The sequence below is a fragment of the Heteronotia binoei genome, chromosome 16 (assembly GCF_032191835.1).
Source record: "Heteronotia binoei isolate CCM8104 ecotype False Entrance Well chromosome 16, APGP_CSIRO_Hbin_v1, whole genome shotgun sequence".
Lineage (NCBI taxonomy): Eukaryota > Metazoa > Chordata > Lepidosauria > Squamata > Gekkonidae > Heteronotia > Heteronotia binoei.
The window spans coordinates 55,019,858-55,033,843 of NC_083238.1; the positions used below are offsets into that span (position 1 = coordinate 55,019,858).

Consider the following 13,986-nt stretch of genomic DNA (forward strand, 5'->3'; position numbering starts at 1 on the left):
ACTGGCCAGAAGCGCAGGGTCTTAAAGCAGAGAAACTTGGTATGGATGGCGACCCAGTGCGTCCATGGAAAATGCGGGGAGGCTCAACAGTGCGTCTCATGGTCCTGGCCCCGACCTGGTGGAATCAGGTCCCTACGGAGATCCGGGCCCTACCTGGCTTGCTGGCCTTTCGTAGAGCCTACAAAACGGAGCTGTTCCGCCAGGTCTTTGGATGAGGCAGTGAGCATCTATTTATCGTATTTATCAATTGGTTGGCCTCCCCCCCTACTGCTCTACTGTATTGTGGTGCTGTATTGTGGTACTATTTTTGGGCTATACCGCCTTGCTGTCATGTCATCTTGCTGAATCATCTTGTTGCACTTTAATGATTGCTGAAATGGGTTTTATTATGATTTTATTGTGATTTTATTTCAATTTGCTATACTCCGCTGAGCCCCCAAATGGGGGAATGGGCGGAATATAAACTAATAACAATAATAATGTGCAGGGCCGGCCCTAGGGTATGTAGCGCCCCAGGCAGACTTGCCGCCCACCGCCTCCATGGCGCTGCCCCCTTCCCTCTTGCACTCTGGTCCCCGCCACCACTCAGAGAACAATACGGAGACTGCACACCGGCCAGGAGCCCTCACAGGCAGCAAAATTTGGGCATTTGCCTATGGTGCTGGGCCAGAAGGGCCCAACTTGGCACCTTCCCCAGCCCAGTGCCCTAGGCAAATGCCTAACTTGCCTAGTGGGAGGGCTGGCTCCGGCTACGCCATCTCTCCCTTCCCTGTGTGGCAGCATTTGGAAAGCAGCACTGTTGATCGTATGGAGAGGGGCACATGTCCGACCATTTGCCTGCCCATGGGGCTGCCAATTCTGTGTTGGGAAATCCCTGGAAATTTGGGAAGAGGAGCCTGGGGAAGACCTCCCCGGAGTCCATCGATTCCACCATGTCTGGAGATCAGTTAGACCAGGGATGTCAAACATGCAATTTGGGGGCCAAATCAGGCCCCCAAGCAACTACTGTCATCTACTTCCTTCTCCCTCTCTCTTGCTTCGTTCTGCATAAAAGCTTGCTCTATTGCACAGGAGCTATAGAGCAAAACCTCTGTTTTCTCCATTGGCCGAGGCTCCTTCCTTGAGGAGGAAGGGGGGGGAGGAATAGCTTGCTTCGCCAGGCTCTCTCAATCTCACAGCAGAGCTACTGAGCCAAGCCTTTCTTCCTTCTATTGGCCGAGGCTCCTCCTCCTTCTGGTCTCCTGGGGAAGGAAGAAAAGAGCCAGAGCTTCCTTTGCCCAGTTCCCTGGATCCCATGGGAGAAATACAAAGAAAGCATCTTTAAAACCAATGAGCGCTAACGTTTTAAGCATATTTTAAGTTTTAAAAACATATATATTTGTGTTTGTCTGTGTCCTTTATAAAGTTTATATCTCTGCTACCTAATCTTAAATAGGTACAGACACGGCCCAACAGGGTCTCATGTCAGATCCAGCCCGCATAACAAATGAGTTTGACACCCCTGAGTTAGACTGCCAAGAGATCTCCGGGCTTTACCTGCAACCTTGTTTAAGCACAGTTGCCCCCTGCAGGCTGGGCCAGGGTACTGACACCCACTCTCTTTTCCTGCACATTCTCAGAAACACGGGGCCATCTTCTGCACTGGCCAAGAGAAACCGCAGTGTATAGATCAGAGGTGGCCAACGGTAGCTCTCCAGATGTTTTTTTGCCTACAACTCCCATCAGCTCCAGCCAGCATGGCCGATGGCTGGGGCTGATGGGACTTGTAGGCCAAAAAAAATCTGGAGAGCTACCGTTGCCCCCCCCCCCCCCCGGTGTAGATGATCTGAAGGGCCGTTCCCACCCATGCACAAAAGATAGTGGCAGGCTTTTGAGGTAACTGCTGAGGGTAGTAGGGTGTTTTTATTGGGGGTGGGGAGACAGCAAGAGAAGAGAATGGGGAAGAGAAGCCTTGGGAGACTGCATTGAGCTAGTTGCCTGGAAGTTGTGCAAACTGAACGGTCTGTGGCAGCAGTCGTGGTCGGTAAATTTGCCCCAGAGTTTCAAGTGCGCCTCGTCGTATTTTATGTTGCTTTTCAAGCTTTCCGAGGAATGAGAAAGCCAGCCCCTTTTCAATTTTTTTTCTTTCTCCCCCCCCTTCCCATTTGCAGGTGAAATCTGTCATAAATCTCTTGTTTGCTGCCTACACGGGTGACGTATCAGCACTGCGAAGGTAAAAATGATACTTATTTAGTGCTGTGCGAATAATATGTGAGGTGTGCTTAAAAAGGGGATTAGACAAATTCATGGATGATAGGTGTATCGGTGGCTACTAGCCATGGGGGCTAAAAGGAACCTCCACATTCGTAGGCAGTAAACCTCTTAATATCAGCACCAGGAGGCAACATCAGGGGAAGGCCTAAGGCCTTTTTATTGGCCTTCCAGAGGAAGTGGTTGAGCACAGTGTGAGACAGAATGCTGGACTAGATGGACCACTGGGCTGATCCAACAGGGCTCTTCTGATGTTCTTAGGAAGGCCTCGGCCTCTCTGCCCTGTGGCTGGCCCTCCAGAGGAACTGGTTGGCCGCTGTATGAGACAGGATGCTGGACTAGATGGACCATTGGTCTGATCCAGCAGGGCTCTTCTGATGTTCCCAGGAAGGCCTCAGCCTCTCTGCCCTGTTGTTGGCCCTCCAGAGGAAGTGGTTGGCCACTGTGTGAGACAGGAGGCTGGGCTAGATCGACCACTGGTCTGATCCAGCAGGATTCTTCTTACGTTCTTATGTCTACTTCGTATTTGCTTTGGCAGAATAAATCAGAAGCGATAGATTTAGGACAGGATTTATGTCTTCTCTTTTTCCGTCTTTCCCATTTAGGTTTGCCTTGTCGGGCATGGATATGGAGCAGAGGGACTACGACTCCCGGACAGCGTTACATGTAGCGGCCGCAGAAGGTTGTGGCTGTGAATAATGACTGGAATTGCGATTGCGTTTAGCATGCATAATGACAGAGCAAGCGTATTAAACTATCGCTTTTGTATTGCAGGTCACGTTGAGGTAGTTAAATTTCTGCTGGAGGCCTGCAAAGTAAATCCTTTCCCCAAAGACAGGTGAGCATCTGTACAAAAAAAATCCAGAGAACGAGGAACTGCGAGCCAGTTTGGTGTAGTGGTTAAGTGCCTGGACTCTTATCTGGGAGAACCGGGTTTGATTCTCCACTGCTCCACTTGCACCTGCTGAGATGGCCTTGGGTCAGCTATAACTCTTGCAGGAGTTGTCCTTGAAAAGGCAGCTGCTGTGAGAGCCCTCTCAGCCCCGCCCACCTCACAGGGCGTCTGTTGTGGAGGGAGAAGATATAGATTATAAGCCGCTCTAAGTCTCTGATTCAGAGAGAAGGGTGGGATATAAATCTACAATCTTCTTCCCAGTTATATCAGGGCTATCACAGCTTCAGAAGCCATGAGCCTCCACAGAGTTCTTACACTGAAAACATTAGAAGGGAACCTGATGAGAATTCTGCCTCTTTGAGGTTTAGCGCAAAGCACTGCCCATTTTTAAGCCAGCCATCTGTTAATTCTTCTATCAAGAACATAAAAAAAAAAAACCCAGAAATTCTGTTTGTTCCCAATATTTAAAGAACAGAATGTCTTGTTATGTTCTTTGAGAAAAACACAAAGTCAAGAAGATGTTATTAAACCTGGGTAGCTTACATTTTCTGGCGCGTTACGATCCTATCTGCCTGCGTACTTGTGCAAAGGTAACAAATGCAGTCAGATCCAGTATCGGCATGGCTAAATCAGTCGATTTCAACGAGCTCCAGTGCACTTAATTTAGGATCAGGCGGTTAGTGAGACCCTGGGAACTTTGCAGGTGGAGATTTCTGTGAACTGCACCCGTCCCATAATCATTAACATTACTTCTGTTTCTCCCCCAAGTTTATTGCTTTTTAAAGCACACAAAATGTTCTACTAGAGTCAAACAAGTTTGTGAAGTTAGTCCAGTAAAGGTAAAAAGGTAAAGGTAGTTCCCTGTGCGAGCACCAGTCATTTTTGACTCTGGGGTGACGTTGCTTTTACAGTGTTTTCACGGCAGACTTTTTACGGGGTGGTTTGCCATTGCCTTCCCCAGTCATCTACACTTTCCCCCCAGCAAGCTGGGGACTCATTTCACCAACCTCGGAAGGATGGAAGGCTGAGTCAACCTGGAGCCGGCTACCTGAGCCAGCTTCCGTTGGGATTGAACTCTGTGCCATGGGGCTCTTATTAGCCCAGTATTTACAGCAAGTAGTGTAGAGCAGGTCTCCTTCCAACCTCTCGACCTTCAAGAAAGCATGCCATCAAATGTGACTGTGCATATATGCAGCGTGCGGCCTTTTCCCCCCTCCCTAAATGTTTCCTGTGCCTGAACCTTGTAATTCCTTCTGCTGATTACACATGCTATAACCTTACCCATTCACTATTCAGTAGATTATTGCTGGCAGTTTAAAATGCGTCCGCTAGTGGGCTTATGAAAAACAAATGAAAAGACAGTCACATTCCCAAAAAATGCTTGCAAGTTTGCTTTTCCAAAACAGGAATATAATTGTTAATGTACCCGGAGGGAGGGGTTGTCAGCAATCAGGGGTATGTTACTTTGCCTCTCTGTGTGTCTAGAAAACAGAATTAATCATATTCTTATGGGAAAATAAATACAGAACAACACAAAACCTCTGTGACAAGCAGGCCTTGGATTCAGCCTTGCCCATTGAATAGTTGGTGCAGCTGCAGAACAATCCCTGGATGAGCTCCACCCCCTATTTTTCTACAACATGACCCCTGGTGACAAGAACTGATGCATAGGCTCAGATCTTCCAAGCCTTCTACACACTGCCTGCTCCCCAAACTCTCCAGGGGGATTGTGGAGGATTGTCTCCGTTTGGGCCATCTCTGCCCCCTCGCCAGTTGTGCCCCTCCCTTTTTTGGGGCTCCCTCATGAGTTTGACCACCTATGGTAATGCAAGACGGTGGATTAAATCCTTAATGCATTTCCCTCTCTGGCAATTTAGTTGTTCTTGTATGTTAAAGAGTTCTAGCTGAAAAGCTCCAAGCAGAGGATTGGAACCCACCGAAGATTGCAGCTGACATAAGGAGAGGCGAGTTTTCGCCGGTTTCCTTCCTCTTACTGTTGACGTTCAGTTTCTCCAACCACATCGTTCCTGGTTCCCCCGTCCACCAGAACAAGCGTTCTGGACGGCAGGAAGAGAAAAGAAACTGCACTTTGAGGATAGGTGTCAGTGGAAATGTTCTGCCAAATCCAAGCCCCAGACCGAGCTTCCTCCAGCTTGACGGAAAAGCTCCGGACTTGTAGCCGCCAGTGCAGCTTGCTTCTTTGCGTTACGTGAACCAACATTATACAAAAGGCAGCTCAGAGCTGCATAAGAATCGCTGTTGGAGCAGACTAAGCATGGCAATTGTAGGTCAAGCTAGCCAGTTGGGTTATAGGCCTCTACCAGGCTGCCTGAGATTTTTTTTTTGCCATCTCTTAGGGAGGAGAGAGCCACAATGCGAAGTCTCTGTGCCTTTGTTTTAAATTGTTTCCTGTTTAACTGTTTGTATTGTTATTCTATTACACTTGTGAGCCGCTTCAGCGGGGAGAGTGGGATATAAATCAAATAAACTGAACTAAATGTCGTTGCAAAGCAGAACAGGGGCCAGCTGTCAGCCCTTCTTTGGTGTCTTGATGCAGGAATGTTAGTTTTGTGCCCCTGAGGTAAAAGATTAGAAGACATTGGATTTATATCCCGCCCTCCACTCCAAAGAGTCTCAGAGCGGCTCACGATCTCCTTTATCTTCCTCCCCCACAACAGACACCCTGTGAGGTAGATTAAGATATTGGATTTATATCCCGCCCTCCACTCCAAATCTCAGAGCGGCTCACGATCTCCTTTATCTTCCTCCCCCACAACGGACACCCTTTGAGGTAGGTGGGGCTGAGAGAGCTCTGACAGAAGCTGCCCTTTCAAGGACAATCTCTGCCAGACAGAGAGTCCAGTAGCATCTTAAGAGACCAACAAGATTTTCAGAGTATCAGCTTTTGAGAGGGGTCCCTTTGTCAGATAGGGGACTTCCATTCCTATTTGTATCTTATAGAGAATTTTTTTTCTCTCTCAAAATACTCGAACTTTAGGACATCCAGTGAAGCTGATGGGCAGTAGTACGTTCAGGGGCGGTCAAAAGGAAAAGCTGCTTCATGCAGAATGATTAAAATGCGGAATCTGCTGCCACAGGATGTAGCGATGGCCACAGCAATAAAGAGTGTTCAAAGGGGATGAGATAGATTCGTGGAGGATAAGTCTGTCAGCGGCCATGGTGACTGAGGGGAACCTCCACATTCAGAGGTACTAATTCTCTGAATCCCAGAGCCAGGAGGCGACATCAGGAGAAAGCCTTGGCCTCTATGCTCTGTTGTCGGCTGTCCAGAGGACGTGGTTGGCCACTGTGTGAGACAGGAGGCTGGACTAGGTGGACCATTGATCTGATCCAGCAGGGCTCTTCTGATGTTCTTAGGAAGACCTCAGCATCTATACTCTGTTGTTGGCCCTGCAGAGGAGATGGGTGGCCACTGTGTGAGACAGGAGGCTGGAATAGGTGGACCATTGATCTGATCCAGCAGGGCTCTTCTGATGTTCTTAGGAAGACCTCAGCATCTATGCTCTGTTGTTGGCCCTGCAGAGGAGATGGGTGGCCACTGTGTGAGACAGGAGGCTGGACTAGGTGTACCATTGATCTGATCCAGCAGGGCTCTTCTGATGTTCTTAGGAAGACCTCAGCATCTATGCTCTGTTGTTGGCCCTGCAGAGGAGATGGGTGGCCACTGTGTGAGACAGGAGGCTGGACTAGGTGGACCATTGATCTGATCCAGCAGGGCTCTTCTGATGTTCTTAGGAAGACCTCAGCATCTATGCTCTGTTGTTGGCCCTGCAGAGGAGATGGGTGGCCACTGTGTGAGACAGGAGGCTGGACTAGGTGGACCATTGATCTGATCCAGCAGGGCTCTTCTGATGTTCTTAGGAAGACCTCAGCATCTATGCTCTGTTGTTGGCCCTGCAGAGGAGATGGGTGGCCACTGTGTGAGACAGGAGGCTGGACTAGGTGGACCATTGATCTGATCCAGCAGGGCTCTTCTGATGTTCTTAGGAAGACCTCAGCATCTATGCTCTGTTGTTGGCCCTGCAGAGGAGATGGGTGGCCACTGTGTGAGACAGGAGGCTGGACTAGGTGGACCATTGATCTGATCCAGCAGGGCTTTTCTGATGTTCTTAGGAAGGCCTCGGCCTCTATGCTGTTGTTGGCCCTCCAGAGGAGATGGTTGGCCACTGTGTGGGACAGGAGGCTGGACTAGGTAGACCATTGATCTGATCCAGCAGGGCTTTTCTGATGTTCTTAGGAAGGCCTCAGCCTCTATGTTGTTGTTGGCCCTCCAGAGATGGTTGGCCACTGTGTGGGACAGGAGGCTGGACTAGGTGGACCATTGATCTGATCCAGCAGGGCTTTTCTGATGTTCTTAGGAAGGCCTCGGCCTCTATGCTGTTGTTGGCCCTCCAGAGGAGATGGTTGGCCACTGTGTGGGATAGGAGGCTGGACTAGGTAGACCATTGATCTGATCCAGCAGGGCTTTTCTGATGTTCTTAGGAAGACCTCAGCCTCTATGCCCTGTTGTTGGCCCTCCAGGGGAGATGGGTGGCCACTGTGTGAGACAGGAGGCTGGATTAGGTGGACCATTGATCTGATCCAGCAGGGCTTTTCTGATGTTCTTAGGAAGACCTCAGCCTCTATGCCCTGTTGTTGGCCCTCCAGGGGAGATGGGTGGCCACTGTGTGAGACAGGAGGCTGGACTAGGTGGACCATTGATCTGATCCAGCAGGGCTCTTCTGATGTTCTTAGGAAGACCTCAGCCTCTATGCCCTGTTGTTGGCCCTCCAGGGGAGATGGGTGGCCACTGTGTGGGACAGGAGGCTGGACTAGGTAGACCATTGATCTGATCCAGCAGGGCTTTTCTGATGTTCTTAGGAAGGCCTCAGCCTCTATGTTGTTGTTGGCCCTCCAGAGATGGTTGGCCACTGTGTGAGACAGGAGGCGGGACTAGGTGGACCATTGATCTGATCCAGCAGGGAGGGCTCTTTCGATCTTATGAGTTCTCAGAAGCTCATACCCTGAAAATCTTGTTGAACTCTTAAGGCCTTCCTGGACTATAATCTAGCTCTTCTACTGTAGACCAACAGGACTGCCCTCTGACACTCTTTTAGATAAAAGGTTGCACATGAGCACAATGCAAATAGATTACATTTGTTCAAGAGCATTTTCCATGTAAAGATTTAGGTAGCTCCCAACCCTCTTATTTGAGAATACTTCTTTCCTTGAAAGCGTTGTCTCATTGCAGATGGAACAACACTCCCATGGATGAAGCTTTGCACTTTGGACACCACGACTTGTTTAAAATTCTTCAGGAGTATCAGGTCCAGTACACCCCGCCAGAAGACTCCAGCAACAGCAAGGAAGATCAAACTGTACAGAAAAACCTAGACGGCTTACTATAATAACCCTTCTTCACCTAGATCCAAGAACCGAGTCGTGTATCTTTAATTGTGGAGAATTGATTATGGAGAGCGTGTGTGTTTCTATTGGTTAGTGATGTATATTTTACAGAAGTATCTCTTCGTTTCAGTGTTACTGGAGCTTTTCTTCGTTTACGCACACAGGGACAAATCTCGTTCTCTGACTTGGGGGGGTGGAATTAACAAAAATCCCCCTTCAAGATCCTCCCTCGATAATGTGAGCAATATTACCTCCTGCCACATATAACCAAGAGAGAAGTAACTGTCGTTTGTTCTGTGCACTACTTATTTTATTTTTTTGTTGTTGAGTGAAACTTTACTCCGTGGTCAAGAACTCCCCCGCGTTGCTTGCTTTAAAAAAAAAAAAAATGAATGAAGCGCTGTTTAGAGTGTGCTTGTGGACTAGTGTGCGAGCAGCCGTGTGGTCTTGCTAGATTTCGAGAGTCGATGCGGACATGTTTTGTCTGCGCATGTTGAGCACTTAACATTGCTCCCCCCCCCCACTACCTTTTCGCGCTACCTCGTGGCATCATGTGATTTCTCCCCTCCCAAACTATGAACTAGTAGTTTGTGTTCTAGGTTTACCTTTTCTTTGAAAAGCACTGCATCAGGGAATCTGTTCAAAGGTTTGCTTGACCAAAAAACATAGAATATAATTTGATCATCTCACGTTAGGCTTGTAGACAGTGTTTTGTTTCAAGCCCCTTTGCCTTTCTAGTCGCACAGGTTTGTGTGCATTTCTCTTTTCACGAGCTTTCCCCCGTTGCTGGTAACTTTTCCTTTCAGCTTTGCTTCTTTCTTTTCTTATGCTTCCATGTCAGATCTCAGCCAATCCGCACTGCTTCCTTTTGTGAACAGTGGAAAGCTAATGTAAACCCCCCTGATATCCTTAATAATTTGTATCAAGCTACTGTGGGGGTTAAAGATCGTGGTGTGACTTGACAACAGCAGAAGCCAAGGCTGTTGCTGTGAAAGCGGTTGAACGGTATTCTGTGAACGGTGGAAGATCCGGGCCAAAGACCAATCTTGCTTCTGCGTCAAACCCGCTACGCATACAGCTTGTGCAGTGGATCCGAGTCCTACAAGATCAAGGCTACAGTGATATCCTTTGGCCATCATGATGTCACTGTCAGTATTTCGCATGCCATCCTCCAATCTGTGGAAGGAAGGGGCTACACTAAAACCTTAAATTGAAACTATTGTTGCTGCTGCAGTGACCCTTGCTTTGGGAAGCAGGCTAGAGGAAGATGTCCTCAGCCGCCTTCTTCGTTGCTCATGATAAAAACGAGGAAGGGGAGACTAGTTTTGGCTTGTGCTAAAGTCAAGGAGAGCGTGGAGGTGAAGCTCTTGAGTAGGCCCTAGACCGAAGTACTTTGTTGAACTAGCATATCCAAACCCAGACTCGTCTGTCCTGGCCCGTGAAAATTTGGGCCGACCGTTATTTCCCCCCCCCCCCCCCCCCGGCCAAATCAACCCTTGGCACCCACCTTCTTTTAACCAAATTGAGAATGGAACATATGCAGGTCATGAGCCCCTGGCAACACTGCTCGGACCTATAAAGCCTGCAGGTCCAGAGGGGGTGAAGCCAGCTACCAACACGATTTAATCCTGCACCTTATTCGCTAACATTTCAGTGTTCTGTATTTCCCATAATCCCTCCTTTATCTCCTCAGCTGGTAACGTTACAAAGTAGATTGTGTGTGTGAATATATATATATAGACACGCCTATATGCAAATAAAGCCATTTTATGTATTTTGTTTCTCCCGCTGGAGCTACTTCAACATCACCCTAATTCCGCAAAGTTTGCTTTCATTCCATTTTACTGTACAATGAAGTTACGTTTTGTAAAGCTTTAGTATTCCTTGGTTGCGAGTTTTTTAATAATGTACATTTATTTATGCACCATTCCTCAGTTTCAGCTGCTCATGGTTGTTTGGTTAAGGTTTTTTTTTTGGTTTTGGTTGAGCGTTGATATTGTTTTGCTCCAAAGAACCCCCCACTATTTAAAGTATCCGCATTTATTACAGCAACTAGGAGCGATGAAGCTAACTTCATGCTTCACGCGCAACTATTACAATGGATTTAGAATCACCCATTCCATCTTTTCTGTGGATAAATGTGTCATTATTGGGCCGATGTCCTTTTTTTTTTAGCTGAACAGCTGGACTATCGACAGATGTTTTTAGTGACCCCAATTGTGATCGATTTGGCTTGATCTTTGACAAGACTCTTTTATCGTAGAGAATTTAAACCGTGATGAATGTATTTGCTTCTGACAAGTTTCCCATGACTGAATAGACTTTGACAATACTTGAGCTGTAGCTGTTCTGGAAAATAAGAGGTTATTTTCAGGACTACAAATGAGATGGTGTTGCTTTTTACAACATAATAAACAGGAATACAAAAAAACAAAACAAAACTAGTGCTCATCTTTACTGCCGCAAAACCAGACCTGTGTTCTTGGGGGTACTCGAGCTTTTCAACCCAGGCACCTCTGGGATTCTGACACTGTGGTGGGCGTAGCTACAAAATGGCTGCCGCAGCTTACCATTTGTCCTCCAGTGAAGATTTTTGTGCTGTGGTGGCAGCTACTGCCAAAGCAACGTTTTAAAAAAACTGCACAACCAATCAAATCTTCAGTGGCCAATCAGAAGCCCTGTTGGGCAAAAGCACGACCTGGGCCCACCCACGTGACCAACACCAGGAGAAGTGCTGCGGCTGTGGTGCTCACTGGCGGACCCATGGTGTGTTGACATAAACCAGGGGTGGGGAACCTCCATCCCAAGGGCTGTCACTCGGTGTGGCCCTCGGGGATTGCTGGGCTGAACCGAGCCACGTGGCAGCCTCTCTGGGGCCTGGCTGGCCAGTGAGGATCGTGGGGCCCAGCCACCCTGTGCAGCAGCCTCCCCAGGGCCAGGCAGGGATCACAGGGCCCAGATGTACTGTGCGGCAGCCTCCCTGGGGCCTGGAAAAGTTACTGTCACCATTTAGTTTGCACTTGGTTATCCCAGAGGGTGTGGCCTAATATGCTAATATTAGGGGATGTGGTCTAATATGCTACTGAGTTCCTGCTGGGCTTTTTCTACAAAAAAGCTCTGGACCTATGCATTTGCCTAGGGCGGCGGGCCAGGGGTGTGTGTGTCAGATTAGGCTCTCCCCACGTGACTTCAAATAGAACAATTATTTGCATTAGTTTTGCTGGCTTGAATCATTCTTCCTCAGTGGAGCACTGTTTTTTTAAGTTGATACTTTTTTATGGCCCGCGAATGATGTTATAAATATCCATATGGCCCTTGGCAGAAAAAAGGTTCCCCACCCGACATAAACCTTCCCCCCCTTCTAAAAGAAAGCCCAATGCTACACATTTTATTGGCTGTCTTGGGTGTGGAGCACCCCCTCCAACAGGGACGGTGTTACAGTTGCTAAGCAGACTCAGTAGAGCAGCCAGTCTCTTTTGATAGACACAAGTTTGCACGTCCTTGCTCCTTTGGTCCCTCACAAGAGCTGTTGCCAGCTACATTCAAATCAGTGGGAGGGCACAGGTTCCAAAGCTGACTTTGCTTTTCAGCTGGATGGCCCCGAGCCCACAATAAAGCTGTGTGACTGGCCCAAGTGTTTTGTGTCAGACTAGGCTCTGGAGAGCCGGGTTTTAATCCCCCTGGCTCTCCAGATCATGTCATGGAAGCTGGCTGAATGATCTTGGGCCAGTCACATATCTCACCCCCTCGCATCCTCTGTAGTACCACATGCCTCCAAATCCCACCCCTCCCCCTTTCTAATTTGGGTGCTGTCAGTTACGAGCATCCACTTTGGCACCACTTTGATCTGTAGAATCACAGAGTTGGAAGGGACCTCCAGGGTCATCTAGTCAACACTGCACGATGCAGGAAACTCACAAATCCCTCCCCCTAAATTCACGGGATCTTCATTGCTGTCAGATGGTCATCTAGCCTCTGTTGAAAAACCTCCAAGGAAGGAGAGCACACCATTCTTTCATGCCAAAGAGTAATTAACTCATGGGATTCAGCATTGCTGAAAGAGATGGCCGCTACTAGGACAGGCAGCTTCAGGAAGGAATTGGGTAAACATCTGGAGCAGAGGTCCACCAGTGACTTTTGCAACAAGGTAATAGATCAGGGGTGGCCAAGGGTAGCTCTCCAGATGTTTTTTTGCCTACAACTCCCATCAGCCCCAGCCAGCATGGCCAATGGCTGGGGCTGATGGGAGTTGTAGGCAAAAAAAAACATTTGGAGAGCTACTGTTGGCCACCCCTGCAATAGAAGCACTCTGTCTGGGGCAGGGATCCTATGTATGCTTTGTACTTGGGGGGCAACCATGGGAGGCCTGCAGTTCTGGCCCCACTGGTAAACCCGATGGCCCCTGGGTTTTGGCCACTGTGTGACAGTGTTGGACTGGATGGGCCATTGGCCTGATCCAACGTGGCTTCTCTTATGTCTGGGGCAGTGATGTTCTGTATTCTTGGTTCTTGGAGGAGGGCAACAGTGGGAGGGCTTCTGGAGTTCTGGCCTTGCTGGCAGACCTGATGGCATCAGGGTTTGGCCACTGCGTGACACAGAGTGTTGGACTGGATAGGCCACTGGCCTGATCCAACATGGCTTCTCTTATGTTCTTAAGTGACAGAGTGTTGGGCTGGAGGGGCCATTGGCCTGATCCAACATGGCTTCTCTTATGTTCTTATGTGACACAGAGTGTTGGACTGGATAGACCACTGGCCTGATCCAACATGGCTTCTCTTATGCCCACTTCCCATGCACATCATGCTCATTTGTGCTACACTCAGGCAATAGCCACTGGCCTTTTATAAGTGGTCCATTTGAATAATTGCCTCCCCCTCCCCACACACATCAGCCAATTTTGTTCTCTCATAGGTGGAGACCACAGGTACGAAACAGCACCAGAAAAGAGAAGATCAGTAAAGCAAGATGGAGGCAAATCCTATTAAATCAAAGCTTTGTTTGAGAAAAAAGGTTATTATAACTCCTAAGAGAGCAACTATGCATGCCTTAAACATTGCTCAACCCAGCCAGAAAACATAAGCAAGGTAATATGCAATGTTGCATCCTCCAGGCATCCCCTCTGTGGAGCCATGTGGTTTGTGATCCCCCCCTTCTGATCGCATGCTGTCACTAATGAGAGTCCACCATAATGGTGACTTCAATGCCAACTTCCTGCTTCCCTGCAGAAAGTGTCACTGTCCAAAGCTTGGAAAAGAGCCAGTATGGTGGTGTTTCCTATCAGACTAGGTTCCGGGACAGCCAGGTTCCATTTACCCCTCCATCATGGAAGCTGGCGGAATGATCTTCTGCCTGTCACACGCTCCGCCTAACCTATGTTGCAGGGTTATTGCTGTGAGGTTAAAGAGGTGGAGGGGAGAGCGATACCGTAAGCCACA

General features: G+C 48.5%; 1 protein-coding gene across 2 annotated transcripts in view; it reads left to right on the top strand.

Annotated features, from left to right (window-relative positions):
- The window catches only part of GLS (glutaminase), a 94,457-nt gene extending 83,465 nt beyond the window's left edge, over positions 1–10,992 (top strand). The window contains exons 14-17 of one of the 2 annotated variants that reach the window (XM_060257409.1): positions 2,151–2,212; positions 2,856–2,932; positions 3,025–3,088; positions 8,397–10,992. In XM_060257409.1, coding sequence (XP_060113392.1) covers positions 2,151–2,212; positions 2,856–2,932; positions 3,025–3,088; positions 8,397–8,553 — 360 coding nt within the window. In that variant the 3' untranslated portion in view covers positions 8,554–10,992. The remainder of the gene's footprint in view (positions 1–2,150; positions 2,213–2,855; positions 2,933–3,024; positions 3,089–8,396) is intronic. The other variant, XM_060257410.1, reaches the window with a different exon arrangement.
- The last annotated feature ends 2,994 nt before the right edge of the window (positions 10,993–13,986 follow it).